The 25072-nt window shown below is 64.0% G+C and overlaps 2 protein-coding genes across 3 annotated transcripts in view; one reads left to right on the top strand and one right to left on the bottom strand.

The window, feature by feature from the left end:
* Positions 1-25072, bottom strand: part of LOC103531127 (coronin-7) — a 34576-nt gene that overhangs the window by 4174 nt on the left and 5330 nt on the right. The window contains exons 4-12 of one of the 2 annotated variants that reach the window (XM_030459510.1): positions 24946-25016; positions 24446-24629; positions 23835-23911; positions 22709-22759; positions 15279-15365; positions 15017-15099; positions 782-836; positions 452-509; positions 194-339 (exon numbers count right to left, since the gene is read on the bottom strand). In XM_030459510.1, coding sequence (XP_030315370.1) covers positions 194-339; positions 452-509; positions 782-836; positions 15017-15099; positions 15279-15365; positions 22709-22759; positions 23835-23911; positions 24446-24629; positions 24946-25016 — 812 coding nt within the window. The remainder of the gene's footprint in view (positions 1-193; positions 340-451; positions 510-781; positions 837-15016; positions 15100-15278; positions 15366-22708; positions 22760-23834; positions 23912-24445; positions 24630-24945; positions 25017-25072) is intronic. The other variant, XM_030459511.1, reaches the window with a different exon arrangement.
* On the top strand, positions 1950-8835 carry VASN (vasorin). The gene is made up of 2 exons (XM_030459512.1): positions 1950-2034; positions 6189-8835. Exon 2 carries the CDS (start codon positions 6199-6201, stop codon positions 8209-8211), a length of 2013 nt encoding a protein of 670 aa, XP_030315372.1. The 5' UTR covers positions 1950-2034; positions 6189-6198; the 3' UTR covers positions 8212-8835.

Raw genomic sequence — 25072 nt, forward strand, 5'->3', positions numbered from 1 at the left:
CCATCCAGCACCCAGATTTAGGCCTCCAGCACTCACCCTCCCGCTTCATCACCCACCATCTGCACCCAGGTTTCCCTCCTCTCCTGCTCCCCCCAGGCTGGGGACCAGGCCCCCCCATAGCCAGGTGTCACCCATTGAGGTGACATCCACGTGATGGCCCCAGCCACCCGTCAGGCAGTGCCACTCCCCTCACCTTGCGTGGCACCATGTAGCTGATGGGGACGATGGCAGTGTCACTGAGCTGCAGGACACGCAGCACCTCGCAGGCCATGACATCCAGGGCCAGGCGTGGCACGGCTGCCAGGCCCCGTGTGCTGCCCTCTGTCCTGCACTGGGTGACTGGGGACAAGTGGGGTGGCCACAGTGTGAGGTGGCCATGGGGCAGGCAGCACAGACAGGGGCCAGGCCCCCACGGCTACTGGTAGCCCAGCTAGGGAGGGGTCATGCTTACCCTGGGTGAGTGCTGGCTGTGTGGGTGCTGCCTCAAAGCAGTACAGGAGGTTTTCTCCCTGGAAGAGAGGTGGAAGGGACAGGGCATGAGTGGGGGAACCCTCCTGCACCTACATCCACCTCACTGCACCATTCTGCACCATGCTGCAACCCCCCTGCACCCACAGGCAGTGTTCTGTACCCCACTGCACCCCCCCTGCACCCACAGGCAGTGTTCTGTACCCCACTGCACCCACATGCACCTCACTGTAACTCCTGCACCCTGCTACACCCCCACTCCATACCCCCCCATCCTCTGCACCCCACTGTTCACCCCTGCCGTGGGACCCACCTTTCCTGCCAGCACCAGCAGCCCAGTGTCAGGGTCATACAGCGGGATGGCCACCCTGTGAGGGAAGGGAGGAGGGGGCTGAGTGGGGGGCACCCATGGGCGCAGCACCCTGAGTCCTGCACCTTCCCCCGCTCTGCAAGCCCCAAACCCTGGGGCAGGATGGGGCCTGGCACAAGAGGCACTGGGGGCTGCTCCAGCACCCCGCAGCCAGCCCTGTGCCTGGCTGGGGCACCCGGCACTGTGGGGAAGCCACCAGCACCAGTTCAGGGCAGGCGTGTGGCACACCCTGGCACACCAGCACCTGCTGTGCCAGCCAGCCAGGGAGGGCCCAGTGGCTGGGCTGTGCCAGCTGGAACATCCTGCCAAAGGGGCTGCTCGGTGGCCAGAGCAGAACATGGCTGTGGGACACTTGGTGGCTGTAGGGGACAGGGCAGGGAGCTGTGCCATCTCATGCCATGCCATGCTGTACCGTGCTGTGACATGCCAGCATTTTACACTGAGTGACTTTAGGAAATATGGCAAAACAAAGACCATGTGGCACCCCGGCAGCTGGTCATGGCAGGGAGTGCCAGGGACACCCCAGGGCTGCTGTGTGTTGTCACAGGGTGTCTGGGTGGCACAAGGGACAACCATGGCTGGCATGGCACCATCCTGCTCTGGGACTATTGGCACAATGAAGGCAAACACCATGAAGGCACCGGGGTCCCACTGCCACCACCAGGGCTGGAACAAGGACACCCCTGGGTGCCTGTTCGTCCCAGCCTGGCTCATGGCATGCCCGCGATGCCAACCCGGGAGCGTTTTCCTGCGGTGCTTGACACAGCTTTGCTATCACCAGGGTGGCCCTGCGAGGGACACCCACTGCCCCCTGAACCTCCGCAGCGGGTGGCAGGGGCTCTGACGGTGCCAGCACCCCCGGTCACCCCCGGTACGCTGGATACGGAGGTCCCTGGAGGTGCAAAGGACACCCAGCCCCTGCCGTTACCAGGGGTGCCAGGGGTCGGGGGGGCTCGGTGACCCGGGGGGTCCCGGGGGTCCCGGCCCCTGTCGGGCCCCAGGTGCGTGGGGGGCGGAGCCTCTGGGAGGTCCCGCCCCGTCCCCCTGTGCCCCGCAGCCAATGGGGAGGCGGTGGGAGGGCAGGCTCCGCCCCCCCGCGGTTTTAAAGCCGCCCCCCGCGCCCGGCGCCGCCAGTGAAGGGAGCGTCCGCCGCCATGGACTGACCGCCCGCCCCTGTCCGGCCCGGCCCCCGCCCGGTGAGTCCCCAACGCTTCGGCCGCCGCCCCCTCCCCGCGCCTCTCCTCGCCGCCCGGCCTGGGGCTCGTGGAGCGGCGCCCCACGGGCGATGGAAGGGGGGTCTCCGCGGGCTCTCAGGGGCGTTGGCGGGGCCCTGGGCTGGGCCACCGGGGACCCAGGGCCGGCTGAGCGCCCCGGTGACAGGGGATCAGCCAGGCCCCGGCTGCAGGCGGGGCAGCGGTGCCAGCTCCCTGCGCCAGGCCTCGCCTAGGGGTCGACCAGCCCTGCTCCCCTCCAGGCCTGGGGTAAGCCAGGGGCAAGAAGCCGTCCCCCCGCCTGGGCTGATGGCAAGGCCTCAGACAGGCTGGGGGGACAGCACTGCCGTGGGGAGGGACGAGGATGCAGGGCAGGGCCCCAGGGTCCCCTGTCCCTGCCTGTGCCTGCCCTGCCATGGGGATGTGCTGAGGTCCTGGTGGTGCTCCCACCACGGGGATGGGGCAGAGATGGACAAATGTGGAACCTGGCTCCAAAGCCCATGAGGGACCAGCACGGTCCTGGGCCAGTGCTGTGCTCGCCATGTCCCAGCAGACGTGGCAATAAGGCTTGCCCTTGGGGGTCAGGCAAAGCTGGGAGCTGTTTGCAGCCATGTCCACCACCACCCTCCTCAGCCGAGGGCTTGGCTGGGGTGGGATTTGGCAGCCCTGGCCCCTGCCTGTCCTTGGGGGCTGGTGTCCCGGGTCACTGACCCGCTGTGGGGCCAAGCGGGGTCCCCAGGCAGTGCCAGCAAGGGTTTCCCCCCCGGCTGGCGCAGAGCGACAGATGCCAGCAGGGCCACTGGCCAGCCTGGCTGCCAGCCGGCAGGGATGCCCCAGCACCTCTCCTGCTGCCAGCTCCCTGTGTGCTTCATCATCACCTGGTGTGTGCTGGGGGGATGCTGGTCCCTGACACCCTCTCCGCCTGTGACTTTGGGCCACCGTGGGATAAATGTCCCTTCCTGTGTCTGTCCCAGTCTGGCAACTACCACGAGGGCCAGCGCATCCCAGCAGAGCACCAGTTCCAAGACCCCTTTTCCCAATCAGCAATCCTCACATGCGTGCCCCCATGCACCCTCTCTTGCCGATGTGCTCCACACCAGCAGGTCTCATCCTGTTGGGAGCAGGGTGACTGGACTGGCCTGACCCAACCGCAGCGCTGGGCAGTGCCTCCATCAAGAATCACACTAATTACTGTTTTTCCCCGCACCACGCCAGGGCCGGGTGGCCTTGCCGGGTGGCCCTGACGCAAGCGCTGCCTGCCCGGCTGGCTCTGCCGGCGGGACGCGGCGAGAGGAAGCGCTTGGGGACAACCGCGGTCACCCCAGTCACTCCCTAGGAATCTGCCCGTGCTGCCGGGGCCACGCGTGGCAGCGCTGCCGGCCTCCTCCCAACCTCTTGCCAGCCTCCTCCCAACCTCCGCCGGCGTTCCGGCTCCTCCGGAGGCGGTTTGGCTGCCGGTAAAGCAGCTCTGCTGGTTTTTCTCCTTGCCGCCACCTGAGCTGGGGAGCGCGGCTGGGTCACAGGGGCAGGAGCAGGACGGAGGGGCCGGCGAGCACCCTGGGGAATGCAATAACCAGGCCCGCATTCCTCTGGGGCTGCTGCGGAAACTTTAATTAAATAGGGAGGAGAGCCTGGGAGGAGGTGGGAGCTGCGCAGCGCAGGGTGGGTTGAAGGGGAAGAGGATTAAGGGCTTAATCCTGCATCCCCCTGGCCGCGTCTCGGGAAGGGGGCATGTGCCGACGTGGGCTTGTTTCGGGAGGGGAGCAGTGCCTGCGTCCCGCCTGGCGAAGGCCTCCTGTCCCTCCGTGTGGTGACAGGGATGGAGCCCAAGGCCTGGCTTTGTGCGGGGCCCCCTCCTGCCTGTGCTGGTGCCCGCTGGCTGTGGAGGCAGCCCGCTGGCCTGACGGTGACAACGGTGGCTTTGTTCAGCTGCGGGGCCTGGCCTGCCGGTGTGGTAAGGGGGTAAGGGACAGCTCGGCTGTGCCAGGTTCTCCGAGGAGAACGGCATTTCCCTGGGCAGTGGGGAAGGGTATGGCCCCTCCATCATAGGTGTCACCCTGCAGCACGGGGATGGCATCGGCCTTGTCCCTAAGACTCACGGTGGGTGTGAAGCGCAGTGTCCCCTGCCACGTCCCTGGCCAGGCAGCAGGATGACCTGGTCTAGGGGGCTGCAGGCAGGGAGGAGGGACACGGCACTCCCACCACAGTAGGCTGGCAGGGAAAGGCTGAGCTGGGACTGGGGGGAATCCAAGCCCAGATCCTCCCCGCAGCCGGAAAATGTGAATAATTCGGCAAATATCTGCGGTGCAGGCGCGGGGGAGCCCAGCCAAGGCAGCAGCAGGCTGCTGGCAGGGCGGTCCTAACACCTCCAGCAGAACCGGGGCCCCTTCTCCACTCCTGGAGACCCCCGGGAAGTGGAGAGGCGGTTCCCCTGCCCCCGCCCCCGTCTTGTTTGGAAGGGTGAACACCCCGGACCAGCTCAACCCCTCGGTGCCCTCATCCCGCACCGGGGCGGGATGCTGGCGTGTGCCGGTGGAGCGGGGCGATGCCGCGGGAGAGGCGTGCGGGTGGAGCGGCCCTGCCGCCTGCCTGCTGCTTGTGGCGAGGCCGTGGCCGGGCCGGCCGAACCTGCCCGGAGCCAGCGGAGCGGGGAGCCTGGCAAGCGAGGAGGAAATGCCAGCGTAATTAAAGGGACGAGGAGAGAGACTTGGAGTCAGCAGCTGGTTGCAGCACGGGACACGTCAGTGAAACCTGACCCTGGCATTGCAAAACCAGTCCCGGCCTCGACACCTCCCCGGGCCTGTCCTGCTCCAGCGGTGCCCACCCCAGCAGGCTGGAGCAGTGGCTGTGCCCGGCACCCCGTGCCCTGGGCTCTGACCGGCTGATGGAGCCAGCTCCAGGGCTGGTGAGGGGGTGAGAGGTGCTGGGTCTTCCCTCCTTAGCCCCAAGAGCAGCTTCATGAGGGCTCTGTGATGCTTTTTTGGCTCAGCTCGGTGGGCACTTGGGCCATTATGTGTGAGGGTGCAGCAGCACCCGGCAGTGCTGAGGGGGCTGTGGGGGGGGACTCGGTGACCCCCTGGACCCCGCACAACCCCTCCCCAGTGCCGGGGGTGACAGTAGAGGCCATGGTGGGGCAGAGCCAAGTGACTCAGGCGGCTGCGGTGACCCTGCCCTGCGGCAGCCACACCCCACCCTGGGGTGCTCCCCACCCTGCAGAGCCCTCAGACCCCCTCACCGCCCACACGAGGGGCGAGCATGGGGGGCTCGGGGGGGATGCAGGAGGGCTGGGCCCCACGGGGGATGTGGTGTCCCCACACCAGATGGGGCCCCCCGTGGTGGTGGGGCAGTGGGGGCAGCCGGCACGTGCAGCTGGGTGACCCGGCAGCCCCCGGCATGTGGTGGGCCCCTCACAGCCACAGCGGGGCTGCTGGAGCTGTGGACAGCTCGGAGGAGGTGACAGCCAGGGACGGGGATGGGGCCAGCAGGACAGGGGGCTGGCAGCACCCCCACCTCTGGCAGCATGGCAGGGTTTGCCTCTTCCCTGTCTGGGGACCCTGCTCTGCCACCTCCCCACATGTCCCTGCCATGGGATGGCAGGAGACAGCAGGTCCCTGGTGCCCCATTCCCAAGGGGGTTGTTGCCCCTGGCCACGCAGGCAGGAGCAGACCCATGGGTGCAGCTGTGGGTCGGCAGCACAAGCTAAGGGTTAAGCCCAGCTGGGTGTGCTGGGCAGGCTCTGGGCTCCCCCCACTCCCCAGCCCCTGTGTTTGATTTGCAGCCTGTGGGGGTCATAGTGCCCCACCAGAAATGGTACTAAGAGGCCAGGCCAAAGCCGGGGGGAGGGTCTCCTGCTAGAGCCTGAGGCACACAGAGGCACCACATCCCTAAATCCTTGGGGTCCGGGGAGGGGGAGAGAGGGGTCCAAAGTCCTCATGCCTTTTCACTCTCAAAGGCAGGAGTGTGGTGGGGACTTTTCCCTTTGCAGTCCTTTTGGGGCCAGAGGGTCCCAAGCAGGGCACAAGGAAATGGCTTTCCCACCCCAGCAGGAGTAGCTGAGGGAGTCTGAGGAACCCCTCAGCCTGGGCAACACCCCAGCAGGGCCTGGCCCCTGACCTTGTCTGCCTTTCTCTCTCCTGCAGAGCTGACACCATGAACCAGCTCATCCTTTGCACGCTGCTTCTCTTGGCCCCCCGGGAGCTGGTTGGGGCCTGTCCTGCAGGCTGCCAGTGCCAAGACCCCAAGACCATCCTGTGTGCAGCCAGACGGGGCCAGACTGTGCCCCGGGGGCTGCCCCCCAACACCCTCTCCCTCTATGTCTTTGAGAATGGCATCACGATGCTCAATGAGGACAGCTTTGCGGGCCTGCCCTCCCTCCAGCTCCTGGACCTCTCACAAAACAAGATCACCAGCATCCAGAAAAACATCTTCCAGCCCCTGACGGAGCTTGTCAACTTGGACCTGTCCTCCAACCAGCTGCAGGAGATCACCAATGAGACCTTTCATGGGCTGCGGCTGCTGGAGAGGCTCTACCTGCAGAAGAACAGGATCCAGCACATCCATGCCACTGCCTTTGACACGCTAGAGAACCTGCTGGAGCTGAAGCTGCAGAACAACCAGCTCTGGGTTGTGCCCCCTCTCAACCTGCCCAACCTCCTGCTGCTGGACATCAGCTGGAACAAGATCCCAGCCATTGCAGCGGGGGCTTTCCACGCTGTCAACATCGAGTCCCTGAAGATCGCGGGGCTGGGCCTGACGAGCTTAAACGAGGAGCTCTTCCAGGTCCAGAACAACCTCCACGAGCTGGATGTCTCTGACAACCTGCTGGAGCGTGTCCCAGCGGTGCTGCGGCGGCTGGGGAGCCTCACCAAGCTCAGCCTGGCTGGCAACGCCCGCATCTCCCAGCTCCTGGCCGAGGACTTCCACAACCTTCACAACCTCCAGGAGCTGGACATCAGCAACCTCAACATCAACACCATCCCTCGGGATTTTTCCACCTTCTTCCCCAGGCTGCGGGCAGTGACGGCTGCCGGCAACCCCTTCAACTGCATCTGCCAGATGAGCTGGCTGGTGCAGTGGGTGAACGCCACCGGCGTGCTCCTCCGGCGGCCCGAGGAGACGCGCTGCCACTTCCCCCCAAAAAACTCTGGCAAGCTCCTCCACCACCTGCAGTATGCAGACTTTGGCTGTCCCACCACCACAACCACCACGACCACCCCACGCACCACCACGCCGACGCCGCCTGCCCCGCTCCCTACCAGCAGCCCCCCCGTGCCACAGCCCAGCACCGCTGCTCCCACCCCGGGGGCTGGGGCTCCCCAGAGCAGCTCCACACCAGTGCCCTTCAGTGGTCCCCCGGCACACACCAGTCCTCCACCACCAATCTGTCCACCTCGCACGTGTCTGAATGGTGGCACCTGCCACCTGGGTCCCCAAAACCACCTGGAGTGCCTGTGCCCAGCGGGCTTTGCTGGGACCTACTGCGAGGTGGAGGCGATGGGGACGACGCCGTCCCCAGCAACGCCGTCCCCACCGCCCGGCCGGGGGATCAGCATCGTGCAGGTCGGCAGCACCTCTCTCAAAGTGGACTTGCAGAACTACGTCCAGTCCAAAGCACAGCTGAAGGGCATCCGCCTGAGCTACCGAAACCTCTCCGGGCCGGACAAGCGGGCGGTGATGCTGCGTTTGCCATCTTCCCTCTCCGAATACACCGTGCGGGCGCTGAAGCCCAACTGCACCTACCGCGTCTGCATTGGGCCCCTGGGGGAGAAGGTCTCCAAGGAGGAGCACTGTGCCGAGGCACAGACCCTGCCGGTGAGCCACCAGCAGCACTCCCCTGTCACCCAGGGCAAGGACAGTAACCTCACCCTGATGATCGTCCCCGCGCTGGCCGCCGTGCTGCTGCTGGTGGTGCTGGTGACTGCCGGCACCTACTACCGTCGGCATCGCCGGGCCAAGGCCCACGCCAGTGCCGGGGTGGACGCCAGCCCGCTGGAGCTGGAAGGGGTAAAAGCCTGCCTGGAAAATGGGGATTTGGGCAGCCACGGCCACAAGGTGCCAGAGCCCGCCATGCTTTCCAGCGGCTCCGAGTGTGAGGTCCCACTGATGCAGTCTCACTACCCCAGCAACAACAACACCCCGGGGCTCAAACCCTCCTACTTCTGAGCCAGGAGGGATGGGGCTGCCAGAGAGGGGTGCCTGGCACAGACCAGGGCTGAACTCCGGCTGCGTCCCTTCAGGGTGAGGAGTTAACTGAATTAAGGCAGAAAAAACCCAAACCCGTAACTTGCAATTTCAGAGAGGCTGCCACAATTTGGGAGGAGATGCTAATTTTACCACTCAGTGCCTTGATTTCTGTGACTCAACACAGAACATGGGCAGCGAAACAGAGGGGGTTTGGGTTTTTAATGTGGGGTCTGGGGGGGCTGTTTTTAGCTATTGCTGAAAAGAAAGCCGCCGGTGACTCAGCTAAGGGACATCCACGTGCTGGTAACAAGGGTCCTTTAGCAGAGCACGGGCTGTGACTCTCAACTCCCTGGAAGCTGATGTGAGCAATAAGGCCTGGACGAGGTGCTGGGACCCTCGGGACCCCCGGGCTGAAGGAAGTGCCGAGCAGGCAAACCGGGAATTGAAGCTTTAAGAACTCAGAGAGTATTTATACACGGTTATTTCCCATTTCTTCTGGGAAAGCTTTTTTTTTTTTTTTTTCCAGTACAGGTTTGTGTACATCTCTTTTGTAAGGCAGACCAGAAGGGCATCCTTTTTGTAAAAAAAAGAAAAAAAAAAAAAAAATTAAAACAACAGCAATGCTCTTGCCCATCCTGTGGTGTGGGCAGCGTGGTGGTGTGTCCCCTGCAGAGGAGCGGGAAGGTCAGCCCGGTCCTCCTGTTTGGTTTTGGCGAGCACCAGGATGAGTCAAAGGGGTGGAGAGGGGAGTTTTCCCGGCTCTGCCCCCCACTGCGGGCGCTGAGGAGGTGTTCCCAAAACAACCCGGCCACGGGTTTCAAATCAGCCCCTGCCCTGCACATCATCCAGCCTGACTTCATCCCTCCTGCCTGCCAGATGGCCCCGGGGCCGCCTGCAGGACAAACAGCCCAGCCCAACCTCAGTAACCCTAACCCAGGGGCTGCAGGGGCTTTCCCCCAACACAGGCACCCCTCAGGTCCCCAAGTGCCTTTGACAAGTGTCAGCCTGCTGGGTGCCCCTGAACTTGGGGGCTGCAGCTGGAGCCGAGGCTCAGGGGGCCCCCACAGTGAGCCCCCCCCAGCCTGGCCCCGGGAACAGCCGGTTTCGTGCGCTGGCCCGGGCTGGGAGCTCGGCAGGTTCCCGCTGCCAAGTGGTTTCTGCTCCAACCCCTCTGGTTTTAATCGTTTTCCAATCCTTTATCTTTCGGGCTGGAATTTTCCAGGTTGGGGCCCTGCCCGCCGAGGTATGTTTGATTTGGAGAGAACGAGCAAAAAAAAGGGGCCGAAGCGCGTCGGCTGCCGCCAGCAGAGCTGAGGGTCACCGCCGTGCCGCACCGGGGCCCGCGGCTCTCCGGCAGACACCACTCTTACTGCTGGATGCGGCCCTGACCTCGCGGGCGCCCCACTCCCACTCGCCCCGGTGGCTCTGGATGCAATTAGGGGAGTGGGGTGGCGGCAGGGGCCGTCTGGTGCAGCCCCCCCGGCTCCCAGGTGGGCTTCCGGCAGGGCTGGCTCCCATTAGGGCCGGCGCAGCGGCAGGAGGGGCCCCTCGCTGGCGCGAGCGGCTCGGTGCGATGGCCACGCTCGCCCGCTCAAAGGGCCCATTGTGGTCCTCTCCCCACAGATTTTTCAAATTAACATCCCAAATTCCTCCGAAAATTGCTGCTGTGTAAATATTTTCACTGCGAGCTTTGTATATTTTCCAGCCTCGCGAGGAGGAGAGAAGAAAAGTCCCCAGTGGAGCCGAGGCCTCATGCTGAGTGCCTCTGGCTGGCCACCACCACAGCCCCCCGAGCCCAGATGGGCACAGGGGTGGCTCCTCCATGTCCCCTCCCTGCCAGCAAGGACCTTGCAGGGTCCCTCCAGTCCCTTCCCTCCCACCACTCTGCTTTCCTTGCTGTTTGGCTTCATGATGTGCCCTCCCCTCATGAAGCCATTTTCCCCACTTTCACTTCGCTGGAGACTGGCAGGGCACCCTCCACATCCCAGGTGGGTGCTGTGGACCCCCACAACCCCTCAGCAGGTCCTGTCACTCTTTGGGGACTTCCATTAGCTCCAAAATGACGTCTGCGTTGGAGATGCCACAGCGGCTACTCCAGCATGTCAGGAACATGGGGAGGGCCTGGCTTAGGCAGGTGTAGGGCAGCCAGAGAGCTCCAAGCCGAGGTTTTTGAGGTGATTCAGAGGAGTCAGGAGCCAGCCATGGGTTGTGGGGAAGGGGCTGGAGCAGCACCAGGGAGCAGTGGGGCCCTGTCTGGGCACAGGGGGTGTGAGGGAACTGTGGCTGGGACAGAGCTCAGCGTCCTGTGGGGCTCAGGCCCCCCTCAACAGCCACATCTGCACCTGGGCAGCTCCACCAGAGATGGGCAATACCCAAAATGTGTCCTTGCAGCCCCTGAACCCCCACAGCTCCCCAAAACCAAGTGAAAAAATCCCCCCTGGCCACTGGCAGCCCCGGCGCGCGCCAAGCGGCTCCGAGCGGCACAGTGTGCGGTTCTGCTAATTCCTCTGAGCTGAATCAGTGCTGGGGAGGGATTGCAAAACCCCCTGAAATGAACCAAAAAAAAAAAAAGTGTCTCTCTGGCTAGGCGATCCAGCAGGGCCGCTAATTGAGAGCCCTGGCTAGAAGCCACCAGCAGGATATGGGGGACTTGGTGGGCAAGTCCTGCTGCCCCAGCACTGGCCCAGTCCTGCCCACACCCCCACAGCTGCAGGCCAGGAGGTCTGTGGCCTCCAAAGAACCATCCCTGGCTCCCAGCATGGTAACTAAAGCCTGGTCCCCTGGGTCCCCCAGGTCCCCATGGCTGGAGCAGAGTCCCTGGGGATGTGCTGCCTCAGAGCAGGGGGTCCCCATCCCCGCTCCCCTGGGACAAGGGAAGGTGTGTTCCTGTCCCACAGCTCCACGCACTGCCGGGAAGAGCTTGTGGGGAGGCAGAAATCCCACCAGCTTCCTGGAAAGCCAGGGAGGATGGTGCTGATGCAGAGGTGGCAGTGGGCTGAGGCTGAGGCCCATCTGGGAGTGATTTGGGCACTGCTGCCTTCCCACCCGAGCAGCCACGTGTGTAGCACGGGGCTATTTTTACACGGTGTAATTACTGGGGCAGGCAGTGAGGCCGGGCAGCTGCCTTGGTGTTAACCCTTTTGTGCAGCCACCCAGGAGCATCTCACCCCACGGGGCTGAGTCCCATGGGGGTGGCACCTGACGGGGTGTCCTCTCCCACCCACCTCGTGGCTGAGGTCGGCAGCCAGGTGGGAGCAACAGGAAAAGCCCCTTCCCTGCTGACAGCAAGAGGTCTCCAGGGGGACATGGTTAGGGACAGGGGTGAAGACAGGGGTGGACCTGTTCTGCTCATGGCTCTGCCACCAAGACCTGCCCACTGACGTGAGGGTTGTCAAAGACACTCCAGAATGCCCAGCACAATCGAAAAGGACTGTGAAGTCCCAGGGAAAAGCAGCACACAGGGCATTGGGCAGGCAAGATAGGAGCAGCAGCAGCAGCCATTGAGGTCCCCTTACAGCTGGTGACCGTGGAGAGGTGGCACGATGACAGTGGGGACACGCGCCTTGATGCACCCGAGGGCTGAACCTAGGAGCTCAGCTGTGGGCTTTGACCAGGGCAGGGGCAGGGGGTGAGGGCTGAACATCCCTGGGCAGTGTTCCTGGGGAATCACCAGGCCCCTCCAAGTCCTGTTCCAGCCAAACAGCCCCAAATCCCTCTGCAAACATCCTGCCATGCTGGCTCCCTGCTGCAGGCCGGTCCCAGATCCAGCACCTCCCAGCTCTGGTGGACTTTGCACCATCCAGAGTGGCGAGGATGCAACCATCCTCATCTCTCAGCCTCCACCACCAATCCTGCCCCATAGGGGCCTGCCCAGTGCCAGCACACACCATGGGGACACAGCTCCTGAGACCTTTGCCAACTGACCAAGCCACATCCCTGAGCTGGCCACAGTGGGCACCTGGGGACACTTTTGGGACACCAAAAGATGCAGCATCAAAAGGGAGATTCTGTTCTCCCCAGCCCAGTGTGGTGACAGTGACAGCACTGTCCCCTGGCAGTGCCACAGCCACCGGGTGTGCAGCAGCAGGGTCTGGTTGGTGACCCCCAGCCAGAGCCAGTAACCCAACCCCGCTGGTGCTGGTTACAATTTAGGGCAACAATAACCTATTGAGGCCCCTTTCTGGCTCCTACCCTGCTGCTCCTTGATCTAATTAAAGGGGGCCGGGGTGGGGAAGGGAAGGCAAAACCTGAGGTGGAGTGGCGGGTACCCAAAGGTGACATGTTGAGGACCGTGGTGCAGAGAGGGGGCAGGGCCACTCCTGCCTTTACCCACTGGCTCCCTTGGGGGCCTGGGCATCAGTGGGGGTGATCAGCCCTTGGGAACGGAGCTGGCACAGCAAGGGAGATGAAAAATGAGGTTTATGCAGCCATAGAGATCTCTCCTGCTGAGGGTTTAGAATGGGGGACCCCTGAAATGACCTTGCTGGGTCAATGGGGCCATGGCCTTCTCCTTGCTCTCTGCCCTCTTCCCCCATGATGCTGGGGCTGGGTCACAGCCCCCCCCCCCCGGGGTTCAGCGTGGCTATGGGCACCAGGGTGGGCACTCTGGGGGTGTCCCTTCACTGTGGGACATGCTACGGCCCCGCTTTGGGGTGCCACAGGCTGCCCGGGACATGTGATGCTGCTTGGCAGGCCTGGGCCTCTTCAGCAGGGCATGGTGGGGACGCGGTGGGGACGCGGTGGGCTGCGGTCTCCCCTTCCTGCCGTCCCGGCGTCAGTAATGACTGGTATGAGTTTCCTGCCCGCCCACTGATTGCTTCCTCAATGAGCTGCTGCTCCCCGAGTGCAGCTCCCGGCATGGCCGGCGCTGCTGGATGTCCCTCCATCCCTCCGTGTCCCACCTCTGGGGACACCCAGCCCCACGGCATCCACGTAGCTCCAAGCCCCACCGAGCCCGCGGCTCCCTTGGGTGGGCTCTGCCTCCGGGGTGGGGGTCCCGGGGACTCCTAAACCCTCCGGGGCTCCCAAGCGCAGCTCCCGGTGGGGACGGCTCAGCCGGAGGGGGAGCAGAGCCCCTGCTCGGCCCCTCTGCCGGGACCCACCCCAAATCCCCCTCTGCCATTTGTCATCTCCGTCAGATTTACAGGCGGGGAGGGAGCGGTTTGGGCTGGAATCGTGGCCGGCCCCATTGCGGCTGCCTGAAAAACAGCACCTCGGCATCTCCTCGGTGAGGGGGAGGGGGTCCCTGCTCACCCCCTCCGCCCCCAGCCCCTCTCGGTATGGCCCCGCCACGCAGCCGCAGCCCGGCAGAGCCCGGCGTGACGCTCCCGCCCGCCGCATTCCTGGAGGCCGATAAACCCGGCAGCCAAAATAACTCCAGCCCGACAGGAGGGGCCGAGCGCGGCCCCCGCCTGCAGCCAAGTGAACCGGGGCTGCCTCGCCCCGGCCTGGCGCTGGTGGGGAGGCCAGTGCACGCAGGGTGCCAGAAGTAGCGGGATTTGGGGTAATTCTGACTGGATTCCCCGCTGGTAGCAATAAGGGACCCCCAAAGCGTCCCCTTGCAGCGTGCTGTGTGCCCCAGCCTTGCTCGGGAGTGTTCACTCTGGACACTAAGGATGGCTGCTCCCTGCAGCTGGATGTGGCCGAGCTGGGTGGGGAGCACAGAGCTGGGAGCCAGCGGCCCCAGGAGCATGCAGGAAGGCGAGGGATGCTCCATCTGCCTCCCACCCTGCTCCCACCCGGGGCTGCTCCCCAGGCCACCGTGCCAGCACCTCCCCATCATGCCTGTCCCCGAGCCTTTCCCCTCTGTCACTCCTACTGCCAGCAGCACTGGCTGGGAGCAAACACCTGGGTGCAGGGGATGCCAGCAAGGTGGCCAAGGACCAGCCCTGCTGCCACAGCTCTCCCAACTCCTTGCCAGAGCCCCCATAGCACTGCCCAGCCTGCCCCAGCATCCTGGCCTGCCATGGAGCCAGCCTGGCATGCAGGGAGGGTCCCCACATCCTTGTTCTTTGCCAGCAGCTCTGGGGAGAGCTGTCAGCTTCCAGCCCAGCAAAGATCTTGACCCAAAGCCCCACTGCCTCCTCAGGATGAAGGCACTGCCTCCTCCTCCTCCTCCTGTTTCCCTGCCAGCATCACAGTGCTGCTCCAGGTCACCGGGCAGCATGGGAGAGGCCAGGCCAGGTCTAACCAGAGCATTCCTCACCTCGCAGAGGTCTCCTTCACACCTTGACAGGGAATGCTGACCCCTCACAGCCACAAAAGCTCCTCTGCCACCTCCTCAGGGGACACCCACTGAGCATAGCTCTGCTGCCAGCCCTGCCACAGCAGGCTGGGCAGTCACCATGGCACAAAGCACCATGGCCCCACCACGAGCAGGCAGTCAGGGCAGAGCCACGCCAACACACGGGCAGTGCCAAAGGGATTTGGTCACCCACAGCATCTTGTCGTGCTGCCCCAGTGCACATGCTGGCTAGCTGCCACCTCAGGCACTGCCAGCGCTGTCCCCAGTGGTGCCACCACCCACCGTGGCACCAGAGAACACCCAGCCCAGCTCTGCTGGGGATACCTCTGTGCCGTGTCTGGCACTGCTGCCACACTCCCATCCTTGGTGCTGGGGATGTGGCTGTGCCATCTCCAGACTCGTGCCCAGCACCAGGACTTCCCTGCCACCTCCTGCTCTGCCATCACACTGTCCATGGCTTTCTGACCACAGCATTGCCTCCCTATTGCCCTGGGTCCCCAGTGCCCTCCCTCCCACCCCGTGGTGAGTGCCCATCCCTACCCGGGTGAGGTGTCCAGGGTCACGGTGAGCATCGCCCCGCTGAACTGCCGTGTGTCCCACAGCTTCACCTCCCGCTCCCGCATCTGCAGGGGCACAGGCACCACGTCAGAGGGCACCAAACAGACCCCCAACCCCCTCTGTCCCCACACAGGGGACCTCCTGCTTTCATGGGGACAGGCCACCCAAAAAAGCAGCTGGGGCCCCAGCACAGGGGCTGGCACATCCCGGTAGCACTCGGGCTGCTTCCCAAGGAGGACGGTACCTGGCTGAACCCAACAGAGATGAGGCAATCGCTGGAGCCCATCCAGAGGAGCCGAGAGTCCTTGTTGTGCTCGTGTCCTGGGATGCTCTGCAAAGCACAGGAGACATGGATGTCACTATGGCCATTGGCCATGCTGAGCATGATGTGTGGGATGTCTGCTTCATCAGCAGTGGCCGCGATTGCCCTGGAGCTGAGTGCTGGCTCCTGGCCTGGCTGAGAAGTGCCCATGGTGACAGTGCAGAGGGGACAGCCTGCAAGCAGTGACAGCCCTGAGCCCCTGCTGGTGCCACTGTGGTTTGTGGAGTGGCTGACCCGGTTCCTAGCAAGGAGCAGAAGCTGTCAGCAAGTATGTGAATGTGAGGGACACAGGATGGCTCCCTGGCCCCCTGCAGCTCACCCCGAGCCTAACCAGGGGGCTCAGGGGCTGCTGTGCTGTGAGGAAGCTGCTCCACGCCATCAGGAATGGCGAGAGGCTTGACCGCAGCCGTGGCTGGGGTGACAGGGACTTACTTCCCCAGTTGCATCCCCAGGCTCTTGGTCCACGCCAAATCCTGGATGGAGGAGCTGGGTGCCCGGTATGTGTCCAGATGCTACCAAAACACAGGGTGAACTGAGCCCCTCCGTGCTCCCCACACCATCCCGACCCCCTCAGTCTTGCTCTGCCTCTCCCCAGGGCTCCCGGTGGGCCGGGACCTCATGATATGGCTGTCCCCAACCCACTGTCCCCATCCTGGTCCCCTCCTCAGCCCTGCGTGCAGCTCTGCAGAGAACGGGAGGGTCTGAGGTACCGCGGGGCCGGCGCAGCTGCCTGCCAGCTCCCATGTGGGCCCCAGATGGGTCCTGCGGTTCCCGGCACGCCGGTGGGGAGCCGGCAGCCAGCGCCTGCCCCACGGCGCAGCAGTGCTCACAACCCCCTCACTCCTTCACCAATTAAAGCCTGCTCAGGATTTCAGAGCTGGCAAGGCAAAGCAGAGGGCTCCGCCAAGAGCCAAACCCCGTATCATGCTTCCAGCACCTCTGTGCCGGGTGGGAGGGATGGGGTGGGCACAGGAGGGTGTCCGTGTGTCCACAGCTCCGAGGTGGCACTTGGCCACTCCAGAGCTGGAGAAGCCATGGCCCACGAGCTGCGTCCCTTTGGTGTGACCAACACAGGCCACGACTGCATCGTGACCACCACTGTGGCTCTGCCGCTGGGCAGCCCAGGAAGGGTGCAGAGGTGCCACATCTCCCACCCCCAGAGAAGCACCGCCGGGAGCAGCCACCTCCGGTCCCAGCCGGCAGCCCGGCAGGATGCCTGCTCTCCAGAGACCGGCAGCCAGGGTGGGAGAAGCCACACGGTGCCAAGCTCATCCTCCTGATGGTTCCAGCACAGGGGCCTCCTTGCCAGCACAAACACGGCTCTCGCCAGCCAGCGCGGCTCGCTTGGAAGAGGCAGTGCTGGCCAAGCCGGGCCCAGAGTTCCCAGCTGAGGCAGCAGGATGTGGGGCAGGAAGGGCCTGTCCCCCTCCTCCAACACGCTGGCACCAGGGCCGGCTCACAGAAGGGCCTGGAGAAGGGAACGCGTCCCAGGATCGGTGCCGAGCAGGATGGAAACCCATTTGTTGGTGGGGAGAACACTGCTGCACCTGAGCTGCGCGGCTGCGGCAGCCAAAACTTGACAGCTGGAGATTCGATAGCCGACAGCGCCGGCCACGCTGGCTCCTGCTCCCCGCCGGTGCCCCGGACCATCCGGCAGCTTCCAGCACAGCTTCCAGCACAGCTTCCAGCACAGCTTCCCAGGGGGCAGCAGCGGGGGCAGCCCCGGGCCGGTGGCAGAGCTGGCAGAGGGCAGGGTGATGCCGCAGCCGCTCCCGCGCTGTGCTGGCTGTGGCGTGGGGCCACGGTTCCTGCATTAGTTCCATCCCGGCTGAGCAGCACGTACGGCAGGCGGGACACGGGGAGGCCAGGGACAGGGCTTTTGGCCCGGGCTGTGTGGATGGTACCAGAGGTGAGCGTAGGGGGATGCGTGGCAGACGTTCCCAGGGGGGACACTGGGAGACCCCCTGCCCTGTGTCCTCTCCCCCTGGTGCTGAGGGCTCGGGCAGGGACATGGTGGTGTGACCTGGCTCTGACAATGTGGTTTGGTCAGTGGGGAGCCTCAGGGTGGCCGTGGGTCTGCTGCAGGTCCCCAGTGCCAGCAGAGCTGGGCAGGGACCCCGGCACCCAGCTGGGGTGATGCTGGGAAGGGGTCCAGCTCCCTGCAGCAGGAGACCGGTGGCAGCCTGAGGGACAGAAATCTCTCCTGAGCTGTTTGTCCCCTGCAGGGTGCCAGGAGCCCACCAGCTCCAGGCTGACACGGAGGAAGCTGAGGAGACCTCCCAGCCACACCACTGCTGAGCCAGCCCAGCCTCCTCCAGCCCATTGTGTGGGTGCAGCCCAACTGGTTTGAGGCAGCCCGAGCTGGGGGGAGCCGGTGCTGCCTCCTCAGGGCCAGATCAGCGGCACTTGGAGGCTTTGCTGGCAACTTCCCTCCCCCCCATCTCAACCCATCCCTCCCAGCTCAGACTGGGGCGCAGTGCCGGTACCCCAGCAGGGTCCCCAGCCCTGCTCCCCATGCAGCCTCAGAGCACTCTGCTGCGGGATGCGGGGGGGCCGCGGCAGGGAGCAGGAAGCAGGGAGCAGGGAGCTGGGCTGGCGTGTTGGATGCAGCTGTTGGCAGCGATGCTGCGGAGGGGCCGGGTGAGGTGGTAACAGCTGCCCACGGGGAGGGACTGCCTGGGAGAGCACGACACAAAACCAACACTGCTCCAATGCCAGGGTGATCCCCGGGGTGATCCCTCCCTCCTCTGGGGGCAGCTCCCTCAGACGGGATGCTGGGCAGGGAGAGCGGGCAAGGGGGAGCCCAAGGCTGAGCTGTGGGGCTGGTTGTGGGTCAGAAGTGATGGGGGATGACAGCTCTGCCCTTGGCAGAGGCTCTGCAGCTGGCTGGAGCCAGGCCTGAGGCTGGCAGACCACGGGCATCTGACTCCCGTGGGAAGCAATGCCAGTGGAAGGAGCTGCGTGGGCGCAGGAGGCACCAGAGCCAGGCTGAGACATCCCTTTGCCAGAGGGCAGTGGGCAGGAGGGCTCCCCCCAGCCCGGGCACCACAGCAGGCTGTGAGCACACACCTCCCCATACCAAAAGGATGGGTCACCTCCTCAATTCCCCTGCCAGGGGGGCTCTGCCTCTCCCACCCACCCTGTCCTCAGTGGGGCCAAAGTGACATCCTGGAGGATGCTGCTGGCCCAGCAAGGGCAGGAAGGCAAAAGGGCTCCCAGTGGGACAGCCCCTCAGCTACAGAGGCTCCAACCTCAGCGTGGATGCACAGGCATGGGGCTGGGATGGGAGCAGGGCCAGCTGGGCTGGGCAGACTGCAGCACCCATCTGCACCCATCCCTCCTCTCCTGGATTGCATCTCCTCCTGCAGCCACCAGCCCTGCAAGCCCTGCTGTGAGGCTGTTCTGAAATCCCCAAAACACCTTTGCCTGCTTGACTATAAGGCTGCCAGGAGCCCCAGCTCAGGTAGCAAGCCAAGGGGCTCCTGAAATGACATAAGGCTGTCCCCCTGGAAGGGAACGGCATCCTGGTCAGGGCAAGGAACTCATCCCAAATCCTCCTCAACTTCCCCATGTCTGCCATACCAAGCAGCATTCCTGGGAAGGACGGCCGAGGGGGAAGCAGAGCAGAGGAAATATAAACAGTCCCGTGCAGCTACGCTGGGGAACAGAAGCATGAGAGAGCTGAGCGAGTGATGCTATAAATAGGCAGCCCAGAGCTAGGCCAACTTTTTCAAAGCTTCCCACGGTCTCCTTGGGAATGTGGGATGCTGTGGACCTTCCCCCAGCCCGGAGGAAGCTGCTGCCGAGGCTGGGAGTCAGGTACCCCTGGGGTGACCCTGGTGTGGGATGGGAAGGGGGGGGGCAGGAAGGGGAAAAGTCTCTGTGTCCTGATGCTCTTTCCCCCATCGAGTGGTCCCCAACCAGCCCTGGTATGACAGCTGGATCCTGGGCAGAGGGGACACATTGGGGTCCACATGGTTCTGGCTGTCAGCACGGCTGGGTCAGCCCAGCCTGGATGTCTACCTCAGCACAGCATCACCCTGCCACTGCAGCCATGCTGCCCACAGAGACCCTGTCCCACTGTCATGTCCCACTGTCATGTCCCTCGTAATGTCCCACTGTGGCAGAGACTAATGTGCCCCATGGGATGGTGGCCACAGTCTGGGAGAGGGGCTGGAGTCCCTCTGTCTCCCCCCTCTCCCCCCACTCTCGGGGGCACAGCACAGTCCTGCTCCACACAGGGTGCACTTGGGGGGCTGCCCCACACCGGCTGCTCCCTTGCCCCCAGCTCTGACATGGCCCACAAGGCGGGGGGACAAACCCACATGGGGACAAACCCGCGGGGACACCCTGGCGGCTGTCCCCAGCCGCCCTCAGCCCCGCTCATTAAAGCAGAGCTCATTAGAGCAGAGCTCATTAAAACGTGAGCAGCAGCCTGCGCTCAGCCGGCGTGCGGCCGTTCCCTCGCCCCCGGTTCCGCCGAACGCCGCCGGGGGAAGTTTCTCGTGAGAACGAACCCGGCTCCTCCCCGGCGTCCCACACACCGGCAGCGCCCCGGCCCCGGTTCTCGGGGGGAGAAGGTGCTGGCCAGATGCTCGGTGCCCTGGGTGGGGAGGAAGATGCCACCCGCCAGCCCCAGCCTGGGGTGGTGCCGGGTCCGGCTCTGCCACACCAAACCGGGGCACCGGCTCACGTGTTGCCCACTATCCCCCCATATCCAGCAGCTTTCTGCCCCTGCCAGACAACTCCTCTCTTTCCAGAGTGTTTGTGATTGCACACCCCAATTAGGAGATGGTTTTGAGGGCACGTGCCCAAGAAATGCATGTTTTTGGATGGGGAGGGAGGTCAGGGGAGCAGGGCAGCAGAGGTGCCACCTCAGGACCCCATGGAAACCCTGCCCTGCACTGCCCAGGGTGTGGGCATCCTCCTGGTGCCCCAATCCCCCTCAACACCCTGACCCCCAGGCCTGAGGGGCCACAGCTGGTGCGGGATGCAGCCCAAGGGGATGTGGGAGGAACACGGGGTGGGAGTGGAGCAGCGTGGAGCCAGGACCCAGCTGAAGGTGGGAAGGAAAGGATGCGAGGCCCTTCCAGCAAGAGGGTCAAGGCAAGGAGGGCGACCACCAGCAAGGGGGGCTGCAGCTGGGCAGCACTGCCTTGGGAGGGGACGAGGCAGAGGATGGGATTCACAGCACTGCTCCAGAAGGACAGTGGCCCTGGCAGCTCCAAGGCAAGTTTAGGTGGCCCATGATGGCACACTGGGCAGGCAAAGGGCACAAGTCCAGCCCTAAGGCTTGCAGAGGGGAAGCTGTGGATGCACCTCCCTGCTACAGCCCAGACACAGCAACGAGGGGCTGGAGGCATAGCAGGGTGAGGCCACTGCTCTCCCAAGGGACATGGTGGCCTTGAGTGTCTATCAGCAACCTGTGGGGTCAGCCAGACCCCGGCCACGCTGCGTTCGCTGCGTCACACACTCCTGCTGCTGCTGGGACGTGCTCAAAATAGCTGCCACGGATGTAGCCAGGAATGGTGGGGTCAGGCCCCCACGGAGGGCATGGCCGAGGGTGCAGGCAGCCCGTTTGCCTGGCCCTGGAGCTGGGAGGGAGGAGTGCTCCCTCCTCCCCATTCCTCCTCAGTCCCCAGCCCCATGCCTGCTGGCTCTGCGAGACCCCAGAGCACCGTCAGCCATCACAGTACAACGGCAGCGACCCCTCCTCCCTGCTCCCCCAGCTCTTATTTTAGCTCCTTCCCATCCTTTCCTCTTGCTCTAAAAAAAGGAACGGGTTTAATGAGGCAGGCTTGGCAAATTAAGGAAAGCAGCCTGAGGAGCAGCCCTCTGCTGGGGCCGGCTTCAGCACCGTGGGCTGCAAAGGGAGCGGGGTGAGCTGGCGGTGATGCTGAGTCCCAGCCCTTCGCCTGCTGCAAGGGAAACCCAGCCCGAGGTGCTGGAGGGGCCAGCCCGGCTGGGAAACCCATCATGCTGCTCACCTGGCTCACCACTCTGAAAAACCCCCTGGGTGACTTCAGAGCCAGGAGCTGGCGAGGTGCTGGCACTGCTCAGCAGCCCCAGCATCACCCGGTTTTGTAACTCTGCTGGCCTGGGGCAGAGGAGCTTTTCCAAGTAACCCAGCCCTCCAGCAACAGGGAAAAAAGAAAAAACAAAGCACAGGAGTGTTATTCCTCTTGGCTAAGCAAGCCCCGTGCTAACTTCCAGAGGATTTATGGCATTTTCAAGTTTTCCCCTTCAGCATAGTACATCTCCAAGACTAAACATCTTCATCAATTCTCAGCCGGCCAGGGTCGGGGCTGTGGCACTGAAGGTGCATATTTCTCTTGGCAAACCCCGAGCGCCGGCCCTGGGCTGGATCAGACAGCAGTGGGGGGAAGTGAGCTGCCTGCTTTGAACAGCCACCATCAGTCACACGTTATTTTTAATAGCTCAGCGAGACAGAGCCCACCCTCCCCAGAAGGCTTGGCTGGAGCCCATCGTGCTCGCAGCTCCATGGAAAGGCAGTCAGAGAAGCTGACAGGTCTGGCAGGGGGAGAAGAGGGGGAAGAACGCCTGGGGCCATGGGTGCAGGATGAATTTGGGAGCAGGGACTGGTACCTTCCAGCCATGCCGAGAGGCACGTGGAGCAGGGGAGCATCACAGGACTGCCTGAGGGCTGAGAGCACTTTGCCCCAGCTTGCTCACACATGTAACCACTGGATTTATATGTATATATTGTGGTGGGGTATTTATGAGGCTGCCTGAAGGGCCTGGGCACAGCTTGTGCCTGCAGAAAGCACCTAAGGACCTTACAGGGAGCTCAGCATCTCAGGAGAGTCCTGGTGCAGTGTCAGTGCCTGGGGTGACGCTGTGCCCGAGCAGAGGCACCCGAGGCCATCACCCTCCTGAGCCCCCGGGCATGCTGGCAGTGGAAGAGGCACAAGGAGCAGCAGAGCAGTCTGCAGCCATCCTGCCCTGCTCCCCGCTGCATCCAACCCCTCCCAAAGCCTTCCAGCCCTGTCTGTGGCCAGAGCCATCAGCTGCCAGCAGCCAGAGCCCCCAAGCCACAGGAAACCTCTAATAGGAGGCTGTTAAAACTCGACGTCAAGGCTTAAGTCCTCTACTTATTTCCTAATCGCTGTTATTTGCTGAGCTGTGCAGATCCAGCTGCCCAGCCCTCACCCTTGGCAGGTCCTTGTCCCCAAGAGCCTTTTGCTCAGCTCCAGCACAGCCTGGGAGCTCGGAGCCAGCCAGGGCTGGCACAGTTTGGGGGTACCCAGGCCACCCCATGTCAGAGAGCAGGCACCCCGGTCAGGCAGGGCTGCCTGCACATTGTCACACAGCACAGCCGGCAGGGACAGTACCTGGGAGGCAGCTGGGCTGGCTCTGGGGTCAAAGATTCGCAGTTTCTTGTCCTGTTGAGATAAAACAAAACCAGAGGGGGGTGGTTGAGGACCCCAGGGCCAGCAGGATGTCAGGCTGCACTAGGCAGAAGGCTAGCAGCCCCACTCCTTCCTGCCCATCACTCTTCTGCCTGCAGGATGGTTTACAGTGTACCACAGGTCTTGCCCCACATCAGGGGTAGGGGCAAACCTCCCATCCCACCACAGCCTCACTCACACCCTGACACCCTCAAAACCGCTCCCAGAGATGAGGGAACCCTCCAAAACAGAGCCAGGGCTGGAGATGACACCCTGTCAGCATACCCCAGCATCCCCCCTGCCCCCCACAGCCCAAGAAACCATGGGCTGCCCCTTGGAAAGAGGTGCAGGGGCAGCTGGGTGGTCCCCAGTGCCAGCCTTGCTGCCAGGGTGACATCTGGGGAGTGCCAGCCAGAACCACAGGGCACAGCATGGGGTGCTGCAGGCCTTGGGGAGGGGTGCACGGCAGGGCTCAGGGGCTGACCCACAGCCCATGGGGTCTCAGCCACCACACTCAGCCTGCTCGCTCAGCGTGGGTCTCCAACACTGGGCTCAGCCCACGGGTGGAGCCTGTGCTGTCAGACAGCCTCCGTGCTCCATCTTGGGCACCACTGCTCTGCCAGCCTTGGCACAGGGGTGCTGACTGCTCTCCAGACCCCTCTGCATGGCTGGGCAGCTTGCTTGGGTCTGCTCGCTCAGCATCCACCCTTCTCCTCCCTGCAGGCCTGCCTGCCATGCTGCCTGCCCTGCTCTGCTCCCTGCCCTGCTCCCTGCCCTGCAGCCCTCCATGCAGCTCTCCCCTCCATGCAGCTCTCTCCTCCATGCAGCTCTCCCCTCCATGCAGCTCTCCCCTCCATGCAGCTCTCCCCTCCATGCAGCTCTCCCCTCCATGCTCTCTTCCATGGCTCCCGGCTGCGAGCCGCAGGCGCCATCTAGTGCTGCCATCATCCTCACCGCTCCCTGACCCCATTTCTGCCCTTTCCCCCCTCAAAACAGGAGCACCACCAGCCCCAGAGCGGGGTGCAGACAGCAGGGCCATGGCGGGGAGGTCACGGCACAGGGCGCTCACCTTGCAGGAGGTGCCGAGCAAGCGGCCGTCTGGCTTCCAGGAGAGGCTCTGCAGCTGGTCCGGGTGGGAGCCCAGGGCTGCGGGAGGAAAGCAGGCTCAGGGAGCAGGAAGGGCAGGAGCCATCTCTTGCCCACCCGTGACCAGCCAAGCGCTTCCCACGGGACAAGATCCGGTTGTTCTGAAGGGCTGGAGACCCACCGGGATGCTGCCATGTCCGTGCTGCTGGCAGCTCAGCCCCAAGGGAAAGCCACCCGGAACCCTCCCCGCCCTGTGCTGCTGCCCAGCCTCCTCCCCTCAGGGGTTCTCTGAGGTCCGGGCAAGGCTGGTCACCATCACAGCACCCGTGTCTGCTCACACCCCAGGACACCCAGAGAGAGGGACCTGCCACCCAGGGGACCCCTCCCAAGCTACTACAGACACCCTGGGCAGCCCAGGAGCCTTTCAGACCCCTGTGTCACAGCACAGGGCATCTGGTGCAGATGCACCGAGGGCTACAGTGTTCTCTGCCCAAAAACCCACCCGTGACACCAGCTGGGTGACATCAAGGTCCCGACCCAAGCCTGGCGGAGCCTGACAGCACAGGCAGGATGTGGAGGCACAGCCATGCCTACCTGTCAGAGGCTGCTGCTGCCCCAGGTCCCAGAGGGTGACTCCTTTCCCCGCGCCGCTGGCCAGGACACCGTCCCCCGTGGGGTGGAACTGCAGCACATCCACCGGGCAGCCCACGGGCCCCAGTGTCAGCCCCGCCATGCTTGGCATGTCCTGGCTGCCCTGGGGCAGGCGCCACACCTTCACCTGCACCCCAGGGAGAGGCAGGTCAGTCCTCCAGCTGTGCTACTGCTTTTCCAGGCTTTGGTCCTGGAGGAGACCAGGTGCCCCTCACGGCAGCTTGGTGGGATCAGAGCTGCTGGCATCCCAGGGAGGAGAGGGATGATCCCTGGCTGACACCATTTGCCCTGTCCCCCCCAACCTGGGGACATCCCACACCACTCCCCGGGGCTGGCACCCTCCTCCCCAGGCTCCTCTTATTCCCATCACTCTGGCTTCATCTCCCCAGTGAATCCTACAGACATGGGGTGCCCCCTTGGGATCCCTGGATCTGAGCACTCACCATCTCATCAGCAGAGCCCGTAGCCAGCAGGAGCTGATCAAAGGGGGAGAAGTCAAAATCTGTCACCACATCTGGAAGGAGAAGGGCGGTGGTTTGTCCTCACCTTCCCTGCCCACCTCGGCTCTTC

The sequence above is a fragment of the Calypte anna genome, chromosome 14, assembly GCF_003957555.1.
Source record: "Calypte anna isolate BGI_N300 chromosome 14, bCalAnn1_v1.p, whole genome shotgun sequence".
Classification (NCBI taxonomy): Eukaryota; Metazoa; Chordata; class Aves; order Apodiformes; family Trochilidae; genus Calypte; species Calypte anna.